At 39.0% G+C, this 20,305-nt stretch overlaps 1 protein-coding gene across 1 annotated transcript in view; it reads right to left on the bottom strand.

The window, feature by feature from the left end:
- Nucleotides 1–518: 518 nt before the first annotated feature.
- The window catches only part of CFAP57 (cilia and flagella associated protein 57), a 23,523-nt gene continuing 3,736 nt past the window's right edge, over nucleotides 519–20,305 (bottom strand). Inside the window, exons 5-22 of the mRNA XM_075508560.1 lie at nucleotides 20,036–20,188; nucleotides 18,841–18,980; nucleotides 17,977–18,142; nucleotides 17,472–17,585; nucleotides 16,764–16,976; nucleotides 15,984–16,157; nucleotides 14,670–14,831; nucleotides 14,039–14,194; nucleotides 11,854–11,947; nucleotides 10,764–10,954; nucleotides 9,590–9,763; nucleotides 8,293–8,451; nucleotides 7,733–7,876; nucleotides 6,443–6,559; nucleotides 5,342–5,476; nucleotides 5,115–5,258; nucleotides 1,026–1,152; nucleotides 519–737 (exon numbers count right to left, since the gene is read on the bottom strand). Of these exons, the coding sequence (XP_075364675.1) occupies nucleotides 526–737; nucleotides 1,026–1,152; nucleotides 5,115–5,258; nucleotides 5,342–5,476; nucleotides 6,443–6,559; nucleotides 7,733–7,876; nucleotides 8,293–8,451; nucleotides 9,590–9,763; nucleotides 10,764–10,954; nucleotides 11,854–11,947; nucleotides 14,039–14,194; nucleotides 14,670–14,831; nucleotides 15,984–16,157; nucleotides 16,764–16,976; nucleotides 17,472–17,585; nucleotides 17,977–18,142; nucleotides 18,841–18,980; nucleotides 20,036–20,188 (2,775 nt within the window). The 3' untranslated portion in view covers nucleotides 519–525. The remainder of the gene's footprint in view (nucleotides 738–1,025; nucleotides 1,153–5,114; nucleotides 5,259–5,341; nucleotides 5,477–6,442; nucleotides 6,560–7,732; nucleotides 7,877–8,292; nucleotides 8,452–9,589; nucleotides 9,764–10,763; nucleotides 10,955–11,853; nucleotides 11,948–14,038; nucleotides 14,195–14,669; nucleotides 14,832–15,983; nucleotides 16,158–16,763; nucleotides 16,977–17,471; nucleotides 17,586–17,976; nucleotides 18,143–18,840; nucleotides 18,981–20,035; nucleotides 20,189–20,305) is intronic.

Below are 20,305 nucleotides of genomic sequence, written 5' to 3'. Positions count from 1 at the left end.
TCAGGTGTGCTTGACCACTAGTCAAAGGTTGCCCTGAAAAGGTAATTGATTTTTAGTCTGTGACTGGATACCTGCTTGGAATAACACTGACATCTGTCTTAAGTGCAGGCAGTGCCTTGTATGGACATAGGCAATTCAATACTGGAAAATAAAAGGCTGATGTTGATTTTTGCAGCACAATGATACCGAATTAGAATTCTAGTAGAAAAGGCTTACAGAGCTTGACCAGCTCTTCTGAATTAGGACACCTTATTTTTCAAGAGAAAGGTGCGTACCTGTCCTAGCATGAAGACACAAAGATCAGTCTTGCACTAGCACAAATTTACTTTTTTTCTCTTAGCTCCTAGGCCTCATGGAAAGGGCAGATTCCAGGAAAGTAGAAGGGAGTGAAGGTTGCTGAAGAGCAGTGAGTGCTGCACAAATGCTTCTAGTGGAAGAGTATAGGATCATGGAAGTCTAATCTATGCTGTTGCATTTCTGATCTTGCCAGGAGAATATAATAATGTAAGGCATCCTTGAACCAGGTCACTGTTGCTGTGTCTTGTGGCTTCTTTCCAGATTCAGCTTAGGAAGATTTCCATCTAAGAGAGGCTGGACTGCAAGAGCTTGCCGCTTCTCCTGGATTTGGTCTCGCAGGTATTGAATTTCTAGCTGCTGCATTTCTATGATTTTCTCACTTTCCTTCTCTGCATTCAACCTCAGGACAGCTGGGCTGGACAGCAGTTCACTGACAGGAGCTAGAAGATAAAATCAGAGAGGGTAGAGCAGAGTAACAAAGGTCCAGCTCACAGAGTTCTTCGGCATGAACAAGGAAAGGCATCTTTGAGGGCTGAAGGAGTAGAACTAAATAGTAAGATTCTGCAGTATTTAGCAGCTTCTACAACTAACATTACAACATAACAGGTACCACCAGGCAGACAAGCTGGAATGATATGGACACAGTAACAGAATTGTTCACCAAGGACAAAAAGGGCTTCTGGAATGAGTACTGACAATACGGAAAACATACAAGAAGCACTATTCACCTGTGTCTTGAATTGCTGTTTTTTTCTTGGTTAATCTTAGTGCTGACTGGAGGTCATGCACCTGCATGTGGGCCACCTTCAGTTCTTGCCGCAAGTCATTAATTTCCTTAATCAGACTCACATTTTCCTGCAAAAACAATATGCCCTATGAGGAAAAGCACAGGTACTATCTGGCTCAGCAATATATATCTTCATATGCTTGGGAAGGACACTGGACAGTATAGAATCAGTATCACAAGCAGAAGACACAGGGCAATCAGTACAGTACACAACATTTCAGATAAGGTCACACTAGATTTGACACAAAACATGACAGCATTCAAACCATGTTAGCTCAATAAGCTAATATTTGTTTTCCTTTTCTGACTGCAGCTGCACTCTGAGGTATCATCTTCCTTGCCAACTCCACAGGGAAGCTCAGGTCCCCTCCTGGACTGATCCAATTAATTCAGAATTAACGTGAAGAATTCCCGTTTCTCCCTCCAGTGTGTATTATTTTGCTTTTCATTTGCCACTATGTGTCTGTTCACTTAAATTATCTGTATCTCCTTGCAGTTCTTCAAAGCCCTCTTCATTAGTTCTGACAGACATCACTTTCCAACACCCCTTCCAAATTATTAAGAAATATATAAAGCATATGGAGACTTAAGATACCTACTGCTAACATGCTGTTATGAAAAAAAGTTGGCCATGTATTCATCTTTTGTTCTTTTTTTAGTCAGTTTTCAACCCATAAAAGTTCAATCCTCTAATTTTTTTAATAGCCTACCACAAAGCATCTTGCTGAAGGAGTTGTGAAAGTACAAGTGAGTGTACTTTACCCATTGTTGCGACAGATTCAAAGACTTCAGCAAAAACAGTATGGGCTAATACTAGTGAAGGATGATAAAACTGTTGCTCATGATTCAGAAACAGGAGCACCATTAACTATGTATTTCTTTTCTGAATTCAAGAGAAGTGGAATTGTATATGTGCCTCTTACAAAGACAGGGAAGTACCTTATTACATCAACAGCTAGTGCAAATGTTAAACAGCTGCCATCATACTTCAACCAAGAAAGCAATGATTTCAGCTACTTGTGGTGGCTTTTTAGAAATTCTGGAACACAACACCATTCCAACCCCTGGAACTTCATCATAAATGGCAATATTTTAAAAGGTAAATGGCCAAAAGGCATGCTTTGGGTACCTTGCATAATACCAGTCTCAAGCAATAGGGAACCCAGTAAAACAACAGGAGACAAGAACAAGGATTAATGACATTTTCCTATGAAAAAGGCGTCTTCAAATCTTGATTTTTTTTTAATGATAATTTTGCTTTATAGACATAACTATGTTGCCTTAAGAGATTTAGGTAAGGCATATGATTTGGTTCCTTACAGTATACTTATAAAGTATTGACACTACACAACTGAAACCTGATTAGTAACAAAGTACAACACTTACCGCAATTATCTGTATATAGATGCACTCAAGGAGTTCAAGTTGGCAGCAATAACTCAAGATGCATGCACGTGGCAAGATTCCCAATACTTCACACTAAGACAAATACACCAACTGTGCTTGAGTTTCCCCTCAGCTGAAAGTCACTGACTGGAGGATGATTGTGGGATGTGTTAAGGTCTGAACTTGTTGGGCAAGAACAGTTGTTCTTGCAGTGGTTGTGTTGGACTCTAAATGCAGCATGAGTTGGTGAGCTTAGGCAGCCTGCTCTGAAACCATAGTATGTTGTTGACTCCGACTTGTTTATTCAAGTCTTTAAACACAGATTAAATTTGACTGCTATGCATTTATACCAGAGCTTGATCCTGAAAGGAACACATGGAGAGGATAACTTCCAAGAATCAGTCCAAGAAATTTTCTTTTGACCAGCTTTCAGGGTTAGGTCACACTGTTTCTGTTAGGTGTACTTTAGTCATTAACATCTTCATAAGTTCACTCCAAGTGGCTGAATGCTGCTATCAAATGAAGATCTTGCTTTTGGTCTATTAGACGGTATAATACATGGTATCTTGTATGAGGCAATCTGGGCTATGTAAAAACGTCTTGTTTGGTTTGCTGGGTGCTAAAAGGCTGCTGGTTGATACTGATAATATTTTTCTGAAGAGGCATGCTATCCAGAGATATTAGCCTTTAATTCAATCTTTGCCTTCTGACAGAAAGCTTGGAGTGCAATGCAATGATCATGCAATGGATTAAAAAGATGTTCATGGTAAAAATCATTGTCATGGGATGTTGTGTCAAAGTACCAATTGTTTCAGAAAAGGGATTGATCAAATGCATGGAAGATGAGGCCATCAGGTACAACTGCATATGATGTCTGGATGCAATCTACACCCTAGGGAGTCCCTACAGTGCTGACTGTCAGAGACAGGTAGGACATATTATAAAAATGATCATCCTACAGATGCTTCAGTTCAAGCAGCATTAGTTCAAGATTATTCAGTGAGTCTGTTCTTATGTATCCAAGTGACCAAAGAAGCCATTACAAATCCAGAAGGCTGGAGGGAAAACTAATAGTCTAACAACAAGCAACTTGCCAATTGGTAAGAAAATTAAAATTATCTTGACAGTTCTAATCATCTGTTGCAGCAGTCACTAGTGGAATGTACCTATGAATAGTCACTCAAAGAGGAACACACAGCTCTGAAAATGTAAGCACAACTGAGGAATAATAGAAATACAGAGCTAGAAGGCCGCCAAGACATCATTTACTTTTTCAAAGCAAGTCCTGATAGAATTTTGTCTAAACTAGGCTTAAAAGCCCCTTGTGAAGGACTGGAAGACCATGATAATTCCTCCTGGCTGTAAAGTCTCATTAATCTACTAGACTTCAGAGAACTGCTTTTTCTTTGAAGAAACCAGGCTGGTTAGAACCTTTGATATCTTCATCTTCCAGATGTTTTATTAATTCGGTTTTAATCATCATTTCGTGTTAGGCTTACTGATCCAAGACATCAAGTATTATCATTATGAGCACCATCTGTCACCCCATTCCAGCAAGGAAATTCTTCAGGTTATTTTCTGAAGCTATCTCTTTTTGTGCCAAAAGGAAACATCTAACACACAGAAGGAGTAAAAAAATTAAAACAGGAACGGGGAAGAAGATCACTGCTGCCTGGGCCTGAAGAAGCATTATGAATAAATAGCAAAGAACAGATGACTTAGGAGGGGACTGAGGTCTAATGATCCTGAGGAAGCATAATAAAGTAACAATGAAGAAAGGGCTAGTGAGGGGAAAAGGAAATGCTGACTGAGCAGAAGGAGATCATAGTGAGAAGAGACTGTAAAAGACCTGTCCTCCCAGGATGTTTGGTGTGGGGCTTTAGATCCTCTCACTCCAGATGAAAACAAATTCGATCTTTGGCCCCAGCAGTCACAAGTTTACCTTGCCTTGTAAGGAACAAGGATTCCAACCAAGAGATCTTGGTATGAATAGGCATATTCATAATGTGTTTCTGAACTTCCTCGAAAGACCTGGATGTGAAAAGCAGAAAGTTCTTCTGAATTCAGACCAGTAGGTGTGGGACTATGTAGCCAAAGAAAGTATTTTTTTTTTCTTTTCTTCCTCCAAAATTACTTCCTAAACTCAGACCAGTAGGCGTGGGACTATGTAGCCAAAGAAAGTAATTTTTTTTTCTTTTCTTCCTCCAAAATTACTTCCTAAACACCACCACACAGCAAGTACAGCTTGGCACTCAGACAGGTGCAAATTAACTATGATGGCAATTATAAATACTGTTTGAAATAAAAAATAAGTACATTAATTGCTTAAAAAATATCCAGGCAGCAGAGATTCCCTATCTCCTTTTACATTAGGTAGTGGGAGATAAACGAAAGTATTCACAAAACAGCAGCAATTTCTGACTTCAGAGATCTTGTACTTTTTGTCCAGAAAATTATAGAACTTCAGTAGCTCAATGAATACTATCCTTGAATGGAAGCACTTGAAAAACAGGAATTTCTGGCAAGGAAGCAAACCAAAACTGTTTCGAAGTCCTAAGAAACCATAGTGGCAAGGCTACTAAAGTCTCTTCTGTGCAGCTGCTTCCTTTTTCCCTCTCCATACCACAAGGAAAAGGCTTATTACCTGCACAATGCGCATGTAGGCAGCTCGGTGGACTTCCTGATCCTTCACCACCTTCTTTTTTAAAGTTGCCAAATTCCTCTCAAGATACTCTCGCTGTCTTGTGTACTCCTGCTGCAGATCTGTGTCTACTGCTTCAGTCTGCACCTGAGGGGGCACAGCATGTTGCCTCAGTAATTACACTACCAGAGAAATTCATATGCAAGGAGAAGGCAAAGGCCCTGACTCACCGTATCTGATTGCTGCACATACTTGGTGTAGAGCTCACGGATCCCATCCTTCATTTTTTTTGAATCCTGAATGAAGCCCACACAATTATGAAGATCTGTTTTAAATCGTTTGATGAGAGCTTCCATATTTTGCTTCTGCAAGAATGGTTAAGTACATTCTTATTTGGCTCATCAGAGCACTCTCATCATGTGCAATTTTCTAGAACGAAAGTCTAGTAGAACTGGTGAAAGCTCTCATATAGTTTACTTCCACTTGATTTTTTAAAAATATGTCATTAAAAAAACTGCTGGGGATGTGAGCACTGCATGTCGAACAGCAGTGATAAGTTTTAGCAGTAATATTAATCCAAGATACTTGCATTAGGTAATGTAAGTGCCAGCATCCAGAAGTCTCATCTAAAAACCAGTGGCCTGTTATCATGAATGCCACCCCCCACTGTCCTTTCCCAAACAACCTACATTCTTATTTAGAAGCAACACACAAACAGTTAATGAGAGAAGGCAAGGGACAAAACACATATCAAACACATGCACAACTTGATGATTTCACATCAAGATTGCCTTCTCATTCTCACTTGGTTTCTACTAGGCCCCTCTATCCGATTCCTCAGTCCTGCGCTGCCTGCTAAGCTCCTTCACCTTCACTTTTAGTCCCTGTCCGATGTGCTTGTTGTCAAACATAAGGGGTCCTTGTCTCCTCCATTAATAAGCCCACCCTTCATTTCATCCTACTAATGGCTACATATCATTGTAGGTGGTAGCCTACATGCTGCTCCTGTTTATGCCAAGTGTCCCCAGATTTCAAGCTTGGGCAGGAAAGGGTAGTCAGTTAAGCATTTGCCTCACTGCTCTGTTAAACCTGGGAGAATATGTGTTGATTGAACAAACTGACACCAAAATAACTGGATTTTTTTAACATCAACTCTCTAACCTGGCTTCAGGCTTGGAAGTTTTCTGCCTTTGTCCCCACTGACCAGAGACTCTCCTGGTCCTTGGACACAGTATCTCTGAAGTACCTGTTTGCTCAGATTAATGCTTCTGCAGTGTTCTGTCCCCACAAACTTCATTATGTAGGACCTGCGCAGTGGTTGTACCCCATACCTTCTGCCTCTCTCTGCGCATCTCATGATCAGTCGCCTTTAGTTTCTGTTGCAGTTGTGTGATGTTCAGCTTCAACTGTGTGCTCTCCTTGTGGAATCGTTCCAGCTCCCCCTCCATCTGAAAGGAAGCAGGAGGAGGAAATCAGGACTAAAAGGAGACATGAAAAAACAACACATAACAGGAAAACCAGAGACTGGAAATACAGACTTGAGGGAGTAGATCCCCCCGCAGGTTGAACTACAACAGGAAACAAGTCAATTTTGGAACAACACTGCCCTCTGTCAGAATATACAGAAAACACAAAAATGGATATTCAGCTGCCTTTTGAGCTACAGGTATTTAAGTGATGTGATGACCCTCCATTTCCTTGAGCTGAACTGGAGCTTTACTGTTCCATCTGAATAAAAATGGGTGAGATGGAAATTAACAGTCAATACTGGAAAGAGTAAGTGCAACAATGAGAACAACCTATTACTGAAAAGAAACAAATGCATTGAAAAGCTGTGGCTACGTATGTAGAACACAAGGAAAAAAAGCAATAAGGGTACTACAGCATTTACTGGCATGAGATGGTGACCAGAAGCGAGAACAGAGCTTTCATCATGCTAGTCTGACATACATACAAATTGTTCATTAGTTTGCATTTTGTTTAAAAGGCTTTTGTTCTGGATAAACAGACTTAGGAAAACTAATAGGTAACTGATTAGCTATGTCACCATAGTCCTAATTTGGCTGAGCTAAACATACATCTATGGAGAGATCACAGTAAGTTTCTATCATAAATAAGTTGCCTCAATGAATTTGCTGCAAACTAAGTATGAATACATGAAAATTTTCCACAGACCAGCTGATGGACAGTAATTCATCCATGTACCTAACCACTAAACGGAGTTATGTTTGCATAAATCTGCAACTTTTCTGAGAGAGGAAGTTCACTCTTCCTCCAGATCAGTAAAGGCAGTATCTTGCAAACTCTATATAGTATGTGGAGGGCAACCACATAAGGACGAGATGTATTTTTAAGCAAAACTGATATTACTCAGAGTCTAGAATTAAATACTGAAACAGGAGCTTAAGTAACTGTGTCGATCACTGGTAGCATGTGATAGAAAATTAAATAGCAGCTATTGTGCGTAAGTATTTTTATTAGCTGTAAAGATATTGAATCAGTGCTGTGTAACCTTGAAAGAAGTCAAGGAACAAACAGGGTGGAGTCTTCCATGGGACTTGCCGGGTCATCTTTGTATTCAGACAAAGGGCTTAGTAGCAGAGGCCAAATGACAGTGTTACCTCACAGATCTGCTCCTTCATTGTTTTAACATCATTTTCCCGTGATTCTATTTGCTTCTTAAATTCCTCTATTCTGTAATCCAGTACAAACTTGAACTTTTCCAGCTCCTGATTTTTCTTTTTTAGGTCATATATATGCTTCTCCTGGGAGAAATAGGTACAGAGATCTGAATCAGACACAGCACACTCAAACAGATCCCTAGGACAAGGCACAAATATGGTAGAGGCAAAACCAGCAGTCATAGATCTAGTGGAAGACTGGACTTCAGTCCTACATCTAACACAGATGGGGTGGGAAGGGAGGGGGTAGATAATGCAGAGAGCCATCTACGGATCCCAGAACAGGGGAGAAGAAACTCAACATCCTGAACTTGAGTTCCCCAAGAAAAGCTCAGAATGTCAGGAAAAAAATAAAATCTAAACCTAAAGATCGCAAATACTTTAAGTTAAAACTGAGTTTCCGGTCATGTGATATTACCACAACATGATACTATTAAAATAAATATCTGTATTAAATTAAGAGGGTGACTTTGATCTCAGCCAGTTGTCCAGTTTCTCACCTTGTCCTGGATAGTGTCGGCTCTCTCTTGAATCTCTGTCTTCAGTGCCAAGATGTCCTTCTCCAGTGACTTAATGATGCCTTGCAGCTTCTGCTGTCCCAGTCTCATCTCCTCAATGTCCCTGTTTCGCTCCTTGAGCTCTTTCTGTAAGCTGTTCAACTAGAGAGGCAAACAAGTAAGAACTTAACAGTCTCCAAAAGCTGTGCACAATTTAGCCATCCTACTCTGTAGGATACCTTGTAGATAGTGTGGGATAACGGATATCAAATTAAGATATGATGAAGGAGCATCACATCACTTAATAACCTGTAACTCAAAAGGGGGTTGAATATCCATTTTAGCGTTTTCTGTATATTCTGACAGAATACTCACTGTACTACAAGGAATCAAGGAATTTGCATCCAGAAGCAAGAAGGGTATGGATATTATACCCAAGCATCAGCTTCAAATAACACTCAAGTTATGGAGAATTATTTTAAGGTGATCACTTGTCATACATCTCTAAAGATGTAAAATGTAGACTGGAAAGGTGCCTAGTTCATAGCTCTTGGGTACCCTCAAAATCCCCACCTCAGTACTAAGATCTGTGAAGCCAAGAAGGTTGGAACTAAGGAATGGTGCTGGTCAAACTGTGAGGACCCATGAAGAAATTCGTGGTGTCTAAAAGACAATGGAACTGAAGACAGTGATACCATGATAACAGAGGGTATGAAGGATGAGAACCTCTGTCTCCAGATAGACACTGAAGAAATGGAAACGAAAAAATGTCCCTCTAACATCCTTAGGTAAATGTAATACCCAGCCAGTAAAAGACCTAAAAGGTTTTATGCCTCCTTAAAAATCCTAGGAGTAAAACCAATAAAAATGATGATGATGCATACAAAACACAAAGTGTTTATTGCATCGAATGAAGCAGTAGAAGTATTTTTCTAACAAAGCGACGCATTAGATCTTGGAAAAATGAAAAGGTTCATTTCTTTCCCATCATAGGTTGAACAATATTATTATTTATAATTTTAAACTATGCAAGATAAAAGAAAGTGTACTAATAAAAACACACCTCCTCTATCATCTATCTATAATCATATCAGCAATACAATCAGCACACAGCTTCTTCTTCTGCCCAAATATTCTGAAACATTCAAACTGATATAAGAAGGGGCTACTGTTTTCATATGAAATGCCACATATTTACAGACTAAATTAGCAGACTAAATTGACGTGCCATTAATCACATTCAATCCTCAGCTATAGGTCTTCATGTGCAGGTGTGATCCTATCACAGAATAACAGATACCCTTTTATTCATGACTCCTGTTTCTCCTTTCAATTGCAGGTTTGATTCCTTTTCTTCCAAGAGCTGTCTCTCATATTTGATTTTGATTTCCAGGATTTCTCGGTCTTCATCTTCTTCAATTTGTTTCTTAATTTCTTCATGTGCTTTAAGCTGCTGCCTCATATCCTCCTCTGCCTGCAGTTAAGGAAAGCAAACATTAGAGAAGACAACAGTAAGAGACCAATAAAGAGGAGAATTCTTTATTTGTAACTGTTTCTTGTGGGAGGATGTATATTTAGTGGACTCTGCAACTGCAGCAATATCATTTTAGATAACTTCTTAGGGGATTAAAGTAACTTTAAAAACTGTTAAGGAAACATAAAAAATTATTCTTAAAAAAAAAATTCTTCTTAAGGCTTGGATGCTTCAAGTTCGGAACGTGGCCCAAATACTAACATCAGCAAACTTCTTCTGGCAGCAGCAAATGCAAACATGAGTAACACTTGAGAAAATATTTTAAAATTGCTGTTTCTGATGCATTAGGACCAATAAGCACTCAGGTTTGCATCAGTGTCTGTATGCCTCTCTTCTCACATTCATTCCTCACATTCTTTCCAAATTGGTATTGCAACATAGGGCTGCAAACAGCAATGTTGATAGAATGTATTGACTTTAGATATATAAGCATCAGTTATCTGGCTGCCCTTTGTCAAGCCAAGTCTTTGACCTCAATGTGCAGGAGTTTTTGAAGTACTCAGGATATTTCCCTTTGTCCCCCAAAATTATGCAGGCAGGAACCTCAGGGACTCAGGAATGGAATTCACCATTTTAGAAATGTTATCTCTTCACTAGAACAAGATGATTGACTCCTTCTTTCTTCAATTACAGTAAAGGTATCATCTAACCCACATTAATAAACAGGAATTCTTGGATCTAGGAGAAAGAGAGGCGAAGCTGAGAATGCCCAAGGATATTAATCTTAGCACGTTACTTACTCAAGGTATGAAGCCCAGAAAAGTTGGTAACTGAGCTGGGTTTTCCTCATTACTATTCTACCTGTTAACATATTTCCCCAACATTACAGGCAGATTAGGATTTGCATGGAGGGAGCCAACCTCTCCTCTCCTAGGAAACATTTCATCACAGTTGGAGATAAATTTAGTCAATAATTCAAACTGCAAATCAAGTTTCCTACCTCTTCCAGCAGAACAGATTTCTCATGAAGTTTTTCCTCATAACGTTCTGTTAGCTCCTTCACAGCTCTGCTTTTGCTTTCCTCCAAATTGTGCAATTGTTTCTCATATTCATCCTGCATCCTCTGAGATTTCACTTGCAGCTCCTGGTATTTCTCATTTTCCATTAAGAGTTTCTGATTACTGTCAGATTCTGGTAATAGGAAACATACGGAATGGCTAAAACTAATAGAAAAGAGAGGTGTATCCTGTCCTACAGTCATCAATGTCTTATTCTCTACTGTGTTGTCGGCAGCTGGTTGCAGTAAGTTACGCTAGAAGCACTTAATTGCTTTATTCATCAGGGATTTTAGACTCTGTGGCCATACAAAATTTTACATCAGAAAACCATCTCTTGAGTTTCCTGCTCTTCCTTTTACTTACCACTTTACTACTAATGTCTGTTCCAAAGCTATTATTCACCTTTCTCAGTTGTGTCTCTGAATATTCTGCTATATCCCTGCTTGCTGCATTGGGACAGAACGTTGTTCTGTTCCAGCTTGAACAAGTCTAAAACCTACACCAAAATCTCCTACTCTGCCATTACAACAAATTAATAACAGCTAATTCAGGCATTCCCTTGAGATGACAACCATGACAGAGCTGTGTAAGTACAACTGTTACAGAGCATGAGTAGACAATAGACTGACTCATTTATGAGTCGACTTGCTTTTTGGTACTAATTTGCAGTATTTCTGTCTTATCTTGATTACAAATCGGGGGTCCAGGTATTTCCATGTTGTGTGCATCGTACATTAGCCTCCTTGCTGAACTGTCTGACTTCACTATTCTTGCACAGTGAGCTATAAGATAAATGAAGAAATTACTAATCTCAAACCCCAAACATCTAAGATACGGTGCCCATGTGCATGTTCTCATCATGATCATGTGTGTGGTGCAGTTTAGACAAACATTTGATCTGCAATACATATATGACATACATGCATTTTTCCTTGTACTTGTACTCTAGTAATCCCTCCCTGTCACATTACTTGCTATGAATCTAATGCACTTCCTCCAGGTTCTAGTTACAAACACTTGTTATAGTCTAACCTAGCTGTTGCACCTCCCTGGCCTGTTTATTCATCAGCTCAGACAGTTGAAACTGGTGTTGTAGCTCTTGTTTTTCTTTCTCTGCCTGTAAAATCTGGGGAAAAAAATAAGAAAAATACATTTTAATTTGAAACTAGGCGAAGCAGTGTTCAAATTGTTTTTGCTCTTGCCCATGTTGGGGAACACATACACAACAGAATTTATGTTTGAAGTCTCTCACCAAAATTCAGATGCCATGTGTCACTAAGCCAAGTTTTCTGAGATTAGTTTTTTATGATGTCACAAAACTATGGAAAGCTAAGGGAAAGTAGAAAACGGAGTTCATATAACACAGGGTACTATATAATCCTAATCTAACATGAAAAGTTTGTGAGCTACAAAAGCCTCCACTTCTTTGTGTGTGCCTGCTTGAGGAGAATTTCCAGTTCCACAACTTGTTGTCCAGATATTAAAGTTCAAGCTGCTTCCTGTCCCACTTGAAGCAACCTTGAGGTCCTAAAACACTGACATTTGCATAGAATGACATAAACCTAAACAAAAGTGAGTTTTGAATGCCATCTGCTTGGAATGTCCGACTACCAGTACAAATGACTTACTCTTATAAAAAAGCACAAAGAACTGGACAAGAAAATGGGTGAGAAACTTCCCAGAAAAGTTGGGAATTGTACCATAGGTACAATTTTTTCACTTTCTTCTCATAATAACTGTATGGGTCTTGCATAAGCAGAAATACTCCATTTGCCTGCTGGACACAAGAACTAGAAAGGTTAGCCCCAAGCCTGTCCAAATCTGTCATTCAGTTTAATCTTAACACGTACTGATATTCAGACAGAAAGTACAACTTGCCTGCTAAAAAACTGTTATTCACCTTCAAAGGCATTTCCTTGCAAGCCTATAATCAACAAGCCGAAAGAAGTTTCAGTGTAGCCGAGGTTATTATAGCTCTATAGCCAAGCACCACCTATGAAAAGACCTGAAGAACCGCAGAAGAAAACACAGGTAGAGGAATCTATAAGAAGTGAAATGGCTTTCTTGTAAAAGGTCAAGCTGTACAAAAATGAGGAAAAATAGAAAGGTTAAAACTCAGGTTACTTAAATGGAAAAACCACAATGAGAAAACCAAAGAGCCTGAGGAACTACTTGAAGAAAACATTAAAATGAATAATTAAACTTCCTCAAAAAATCAAAATCAGAAACCTGCCAGAACATTTGTAGGACCAAAAGACAAGAAAGGTATAAAAGGAGCACTTGCAAACGACAAGACCATAAAATAATAAAACTAGTAAGTAACTTGGCAAGCTTTCATAGTGGAATCCTTCTTTATGTGGAGTCAAACTGAAATACTGCTTGAAGGGACTATGTGCAACTCAGCAAAATAAGCAGTAGCAAATCACCAGGACAGGACAATATTCATCCAAAAGCTCAAAAAGAACACGAGGTTGACAGAGTTGAATCATGTGATATGTAATCTCTCACTTCAAGCCATCTTACTGCCAGAGAAATTGCTATTGGATCACTTGCCTTCTGAAAGGCTCCAGAAATATAGCAAATTACAGGTCAGAAATCTGGTGTGTGCACCAGACAGATGGACAGAATAGCATTAACAGGCACAGAAAAATAAGATACTGGGAAGAATTATCAGGGCTTTTGCCTTTCAGTGAAGTCCTGCTTCGTGATCACAGAGAAATCAATAAACACATGAACAGAAGAAATCCAGGGAATATATTTTACTTCTATTTTCAAAAAGCATACAAGAAACCTCAGGAGACATTCTTAAAAAAGCTAAGCAGCCAGGGCATAAAGAAGACAGCATTAAGAAGAATAATAATTGTTGGATCCTGCAGCAGCTGCAACCTTATACGTGACGGATCTTTTAAGGCATGGTCCCATTTCTACTCAAGGGTGATATACGTTACCAATCCTTGGTCTCAGGCAGCATTTATTGCTGGAACTGTTCTTCTGTGAAGATACTTATAGGCCAGGAGAACTCTGTATCCCCTTGTACTTACAAGAGACTTGACTCAAAGGTAGCTTCATGCTTTACAAATACCAAGAACATCTTTATTGGAAAGGAATGCTTCACTTTTCAGATGCTTTACGGCATTCATACATATATAATGCAAGCTTGAATTCAACTCTTCAGTGAAAGATTTCTTGGTATTTGGTTCTGCAATATGAATCATACCTGGTATTTGCTTTTAAGGGAGCCTATTTCCTGAGTGAAATTCTCTTCTAATTCCTTTATTTTTTCATTACAGTACATGTCCTTGAGACGTAGCTGGTAATCATTTTCTGTCTGTAGCTCTTTCACACGAATCTGCAGGTCTAGCATTGCCTGACTCTGTTAGAACATGGATGAGAATTAACAGAGAGATTATTTGCCATTAGCAACAACTTGTTAAGGATGTTTTATTTATATGCGCAAATTTATGAGAGACAGCCTTTGCAGAGAATTTTCAGACAGACAGACCAAGAAGAAGTTCCAGAAATAAGGTTCCTTTGTTATCTTCCAAGACAGTTTACAGAAATGCAGCTCCTGACTTCTCTACTCCATTAAAACTGCTTTCAAGAGATTGGGGAAAGTATTAGAGAAAAGTCTAAACTTTTCTCCTCACTCACTGTTCATACAATGCAGTTTGCATGTTAACAAGCAGCTGCAGCCACTTGCTGTAACCTTTTTTTATGATGAAAGCCATGCAAGCCCTCTTAAACAGAAGGCCATATAGGAACAGCTAGTCACAAACATCATGCAAATGTAATTCATAAGCTGTACACTAGGAATCCTATGGGTCATATTCACAAGTTGCTCCTCCTACCTTCTCTTCTATATCTGATCTCATGATCAGCACTTCCTCAGCATACTCAACTTCCTTTTCCCATTTCAGTATCCCACCTCCTTTATCATATACTTTCCAGATAAATATAGAGCCATCTTCTGAGGCAGTCAGCAGAAATAGGTCATCATTTGTTACGGACATCTTAGAAGGAAGAAACAACAAAATAATAGTAGAGACAAGGAAGAACGGAGATACAGTTTGATTTTATACCAAATTTTTCTCCCCACCCACGTAGTCCCTGTCATTTCTACCACAGAAAGTCAACAGTGGAAATATTAACATAGCCCCATTACCAACATTTTGATTATGTCTTCTACTCCTGCTCCACCCTGGTGCAGACAACAGGGGGAGTGAAAGAAAAGAACACGTGAAGACACTGGATCTGCTTCTGCTCTCAAAGCTGTAGGAAGATTTTTTAAAACCTGACACAGAAAAGGCCTTCTAGATAGTTATAGCACAGACAGGCAATTTATATGACAATTCCAAAGGTGTCTAGCTTTTTTCTTTGAGAAGTTGTTTGAGCAACAGATGGCTAAATGTTTTCTTTTGAATCTGCAAATAAGCCCACCAAGATCTACTAATAACTGCTGTCATCTCCTCCAGACCTCCTGTGACTGCGTGGCCTGGCATAGAGTACCTGGGAGCTGACACAGCTTACGAGCGAGGTGAAAGTAGAGTTCCAATAACTGAAGTTCATAGCTTAATGTCGGACTGTGCAGCTCTAAGTCAAGGTGCTGTATTTGACAGTGATACTTAAAATGCCAAAATTACGAACAGTTTTAACAAGACAGAACATGTGGCTGCCTGGAGAAAGTGCACTGAAACGTTCCGTGGTGCAGGCTCTACTCACCATATCCCCACTTTTCAGATGCTGTTCATTAGCCTTTTAGAAATACACGCTGGTTAGCAGACCAGTACTGCAAATCTCTTCTGCTCTTTACCCTGGCAGCAAGTTGCTTAATACATTTATCTCATTCCTCCTTCCATTCGCACAAGAGGTTTTCAAGTCTGCATAACTTTACCTTCCTCTTTCCAGAAAGAGCTATATCTAAGTTCTCCATCAGGGATATGCCATGTTACGTATCCTGGTGCAAGCCACTTTTTAGCCAACAACAGCTTATCCAGCGACATCTGTTTCTAGAAACAGGACTTCTATGAATGCTGTAATATTAATTCTCCACTTGCAGGCTCAACCTTAGTTTTAACATATTATGCTACGAAATGGGAAGGAGAATCAGTGCTAAAGGAGACATGAAGCTGGTATCGCAGGGAAAAGAAAGTAATCTATGTTACCTTTGTAACAGCACCTGCATGGGCCTGATACTCGTTGAAATCCTTCGTCAAAGGTAATGGGTATTTCATAGCTCGAATTGTTCCCAGAGATGTACCAACAAATACCATGTGCCCAGAATGAGAAACAGCTACTGCAGTATAAACAACACCATAAGCAGGCACTTCATGCTGGATCTAAAAAATAAAAACAAAACCACCCCCCCACCCCAAACCCTCACATTACATTAAGTTTTCCAATACTATTTGATTACTTACAGCATGAGCAATTGTCATACCTCTGCCTGCAGCAAATAATGCAGTTAAAAGAATCTACATGCCTATAGGAGTAAAGCCATGAACAATAATTAGTATTAAGCTTTACAGAGATGCACTCTTAAAATTTCAAGCGAAGTTCCACAAGTTGATCAATTCTGAAAAATGTAATGGTTATCACATACAATTTACTACTTTTCTGGAAAAAAAAAAATGAACGTAGCCTACAGTGGTAGATGCAATACACTCGTATTTCAGCAAAACAGTTGATACAATATTGCCAAGTTAGTTTGTTAGCTGGATTAGAAGATTTCTAGGTAAATCCAAGTCAAGTTATAAAAATATAAAACTACAAGAAAATCTCAGGTTTCATGGTAAAGGACATAAGAACACAAGAAAAGTGTCAGTAAATATCGCAGCTATCAAAACCAGACTGATTCCTACTTACCAAATGGATGATAAGGAAACCAAAGCACTAGTACCCTCCCCAGAGAACTTAGCAAAATCCCAGAGTGCTTGTTAGCTCACCGAAGACTCTGAAATTTCTTTGAGAGTTTGGTCAGATCCAACAGCAAAGATGATTTTGGCATCAGAAGACAGGGCAATGCTGCTGTAGATGCAGGACTTGAGCACACACTCTGACTCTCTTTTACCTGTCAACAAGTTCCACTCATACACAGCACCATGTGTGTCACAGGAGACAAACTTAGCATCATCTGCACTCCATTTAACTGCATGTATCTGGCAAAAGCAAAACACACCAAGGAGCCCGATGTGTAAGTTACAGACATACAGCATGGAGTCATTTTACTGGTAAATCCATGACAACTTCGGAATCGTACTTCTAAGTCTTACTTAAAAACTCCTAGATGTTTCTCAACTAATTCCATCTTAGCATTAAAAAAACAAATCAGTAAGAATTACTTTATGAACACACTGTCAGGAAAAAGCTCTTTTTAATAATTAGTATATTTTATTTTTATAATTTATTACTGGGATATTTTTCCTGGTTCAGCTTCCTGCCAATCATTTGCCTTCAATTTAAGGACAGACTCTTTAGATGTTTCTAGTGCATGCATACATGGACTTCTGACCAAAGAAAACTGACTTTTGTATTTCTATTTTTAATTTTTGAGCCCATTTCTGATCCAAAATTGTACTTTACCTTTTCAAAATGCATCTTACCAACTAGTTCATACTTTAATGAGTTGTATCATATAGGATTTGTTTACAAACCTTCCCACTATGTCCTTTCAGGTTATTAATATTCTCAAAGGTGATGCTGGAATAAATTTGAATCACATTTCCATTAATTGCAGCAAAAAGATGGCCTCCATTACTGAATGAGCACTACAAAAAGAACACAACCACCCATTACTGTAGATGCAGTGAATAAAAAATTCATACATTGAATTCCAATGACATCATCTAATATCAGAATGTTACACAAAAAGAAAACTCCATGGCATAATTAGCCTCTTACTGCTTTCTTAATTGGTGCTTTCCCCTGTAAAATTCAGTCCTTGAGTACTTCTGAGTGAACTACCCCTTCTGCTGCTTCCTAGGTCCACAGTTATGTATCAGCCTCCAGGCTTATTTTCCAATAGTCGGAATCCTTTTCTCTATGCTTTGATATCCTAAATCCTACTAGGATCTATTGGAGAGGTTTCTACCTTCTGTCGTGTTCTTCACCACTCTGCTCCTTATAACTCCCCAATTTCATTTTCGCAATACTCCTTACCTCTCTACAGTTTCTCACAGCAAACTCCTTGAAAACATGCATGTCCTCATACAGTAGACTTATAAATCGTAGTTTGTCAGAAAACCCAACCAAACAGAAAAGGCCAGTGGGATGAAGTGATACTGTGTATGCTTCCTCCCAATATTCCTTATACAGCTCCAAAGTGCTGAAAGAGAAAACCATTGCACAGTATGGAACAGTACAAACTCCGTATGCATGCCTGACAGGACAATATCTGGCCTGGGAGGGAGACCTGCAGCTACAATCTGACTCTGCCTTGTCCTTGAGGAAATGTGCTGTCATTCAGTTAAGTAATGATCACACAGATATTACAGGAAGAAAGTTCAGCAAATCTGAACTTTCTGGTTCACAGAGAAGGTGTAGAAGGTGCAAGAGCAAATCCTTGTTTACTGTAATATAACAAAGAAGGTAAACGAACCGCTGATTGCAAACCTATACCAACATCTCTTCTGAGATTTGTTTTTTCCCCCCTCTCCCTCCATAGAACCTTAAAAGCTGGAGTCATTTTGCTTAAGAACTATGGCTACGAAGCAGGAGATGGGACAACAGTATCTTAAGACAAAGCTGAATGAAACATTACTGAAGATTTTTTTTTCCAAAACACATGGGAAGTCTGACACAAAAATGGCTTAATAGAAAAGCTTTGGGATTCTTTTGGCACTGGTTTTAAAGGCACTGCATATTCACACTCCCCAAATCATGTCAGTAAGACCATTTACATCCCACACCACACAAGAATTTTACCAGAACAACACTCTCATTCATATGAGATTGCCGCTGTTGCCTGCTAAATACAATATACAAAAAAGCAAGAGGTAATAACAAACACAAACAACTCTTTACTTTGTCTTGTAATTCCAGATGCGGACAGATCTATCCAGGGAACAAGTAGCAAGAATGGGTTTCCAAGTACAGATGTCCAGACCAGTGATTGAAGCAGAATGCAATGGGAAATTCAGATACACAAAATAAGCTGCCTTCTCCTGAGAAGCAATGAGAACATAAAAAAAATCACAAATATTCCACTGCAGGCAGTAAGTCAGGTAATAAATCTATCATATCTCTTTGCATACAGTAATCAAATCAATTTGAGGAAACCACTTAATCCTTTCACTGCACCAGTCTGAACATAACAATGTTAGAATCAGTTTTAACTTTATAATTCATAATAAAGAAAAGTGATGCAGGGAAAATGTAGGCTTCATAGTTCTCATACACTTGTGAGAGCAGAACATAATTGTAGGTGTCCAAAGACATGCAAGTTAGATAAATAAATAAAAATGGACCTGCACGAATTCAGTTAAGACCTTCTGGTCAGACAGATATTTAAAAATAATCAAGTGCTGAGTGATAAGCAACTTAACCAGGATGTTTAGCTATTACATGTTGGAAGTGAAGCACCAATAAAATTTTAGGCTGCATGCAGAAAAAGGACCCGTAACAACAAAACCCCTTCCTGTAAAGATCTTTCCATACGCCTGTATGCAGGTTAGGTATTTCATGATAATACATTTACCTCTTGTCTTTGTATTATTTCATTCCTTCAGAGCAGGGAATGTTTTTCATTATGTTTATCCTTCACAAAGAGGTTTCACTTCTAACTAGGACTTCAACAACTATTATTTTAGAGTAACGTGAGATTCCCATGGCTGTTTCAGCTTTATTGTTGCATTAAAGTTTCTGCATATGACAGTAGAGCATAAACTACTACAGTTATGTTTAAAATCTCTCCATTAAAGCCTTACTTAAGTGGTTCAACAGTGACACACGCCCTTAAACGGCCTTAACAGTGTCCTCTATAATTCTGCTGAATAACATCAGGTATCCATATGGAGGGATGCTTGAGCAAGGGGCTACTGAAATACAGCTCTCAGAGAAGCATGCAGAGCACTTCATATCATGAGTTTTAAGGGTTCAGATACTATCTGATGGATTTTATGAGAATGCATCATAGAACATGACACTGAATAGCCTGTGCCACTACAACACAACCCTTACTGGACATGATGGCTGTGGAATGTAATAAAATTGCACTCACCTTCATAAGATCAGGGGAGAGCATAGTAAACATGTAAAGCTGATTTTTATTTGTGTTAACGACCATCATTTCCTCAGAGGGGCTGAAGCATATACATATAATGTCCTGTCTGCCTGACTGTTTTGGCTCACTGCTGAACAGGTCCTGAGGAAGCTGCACAAGAAATGCATCCCATGGGATATTCCAGGTCTCCATGTTTTATTGGTAGGCATGCACACATACACAAACTTTTGCTGTAATGCTACTCTAATAAGCATATACATAATAACA

This window comes from Mycteria americana, chromosome 7 (assembly GCF_035582795.1).
Source record: "Mycteria americana isolate JAX WOST 10 ecotype Jacksonville Zoo and Gardens chromosome 7, USCA_MyAme_1.0, whole genome shotgun sequence".
NCBI classification, from domain to species: domain Eukaryota; kingdom Metazoa; phylum Chordata; class Aves; order Ciconiiformes; family Ciconiidae; genus Mycteria; species Mycteria americana.
The sequence above is the reverse complement of the archived record's forward strand: the minus strand, read 5'-3'. Positions and strand labels throughout refer to the sequence as shown.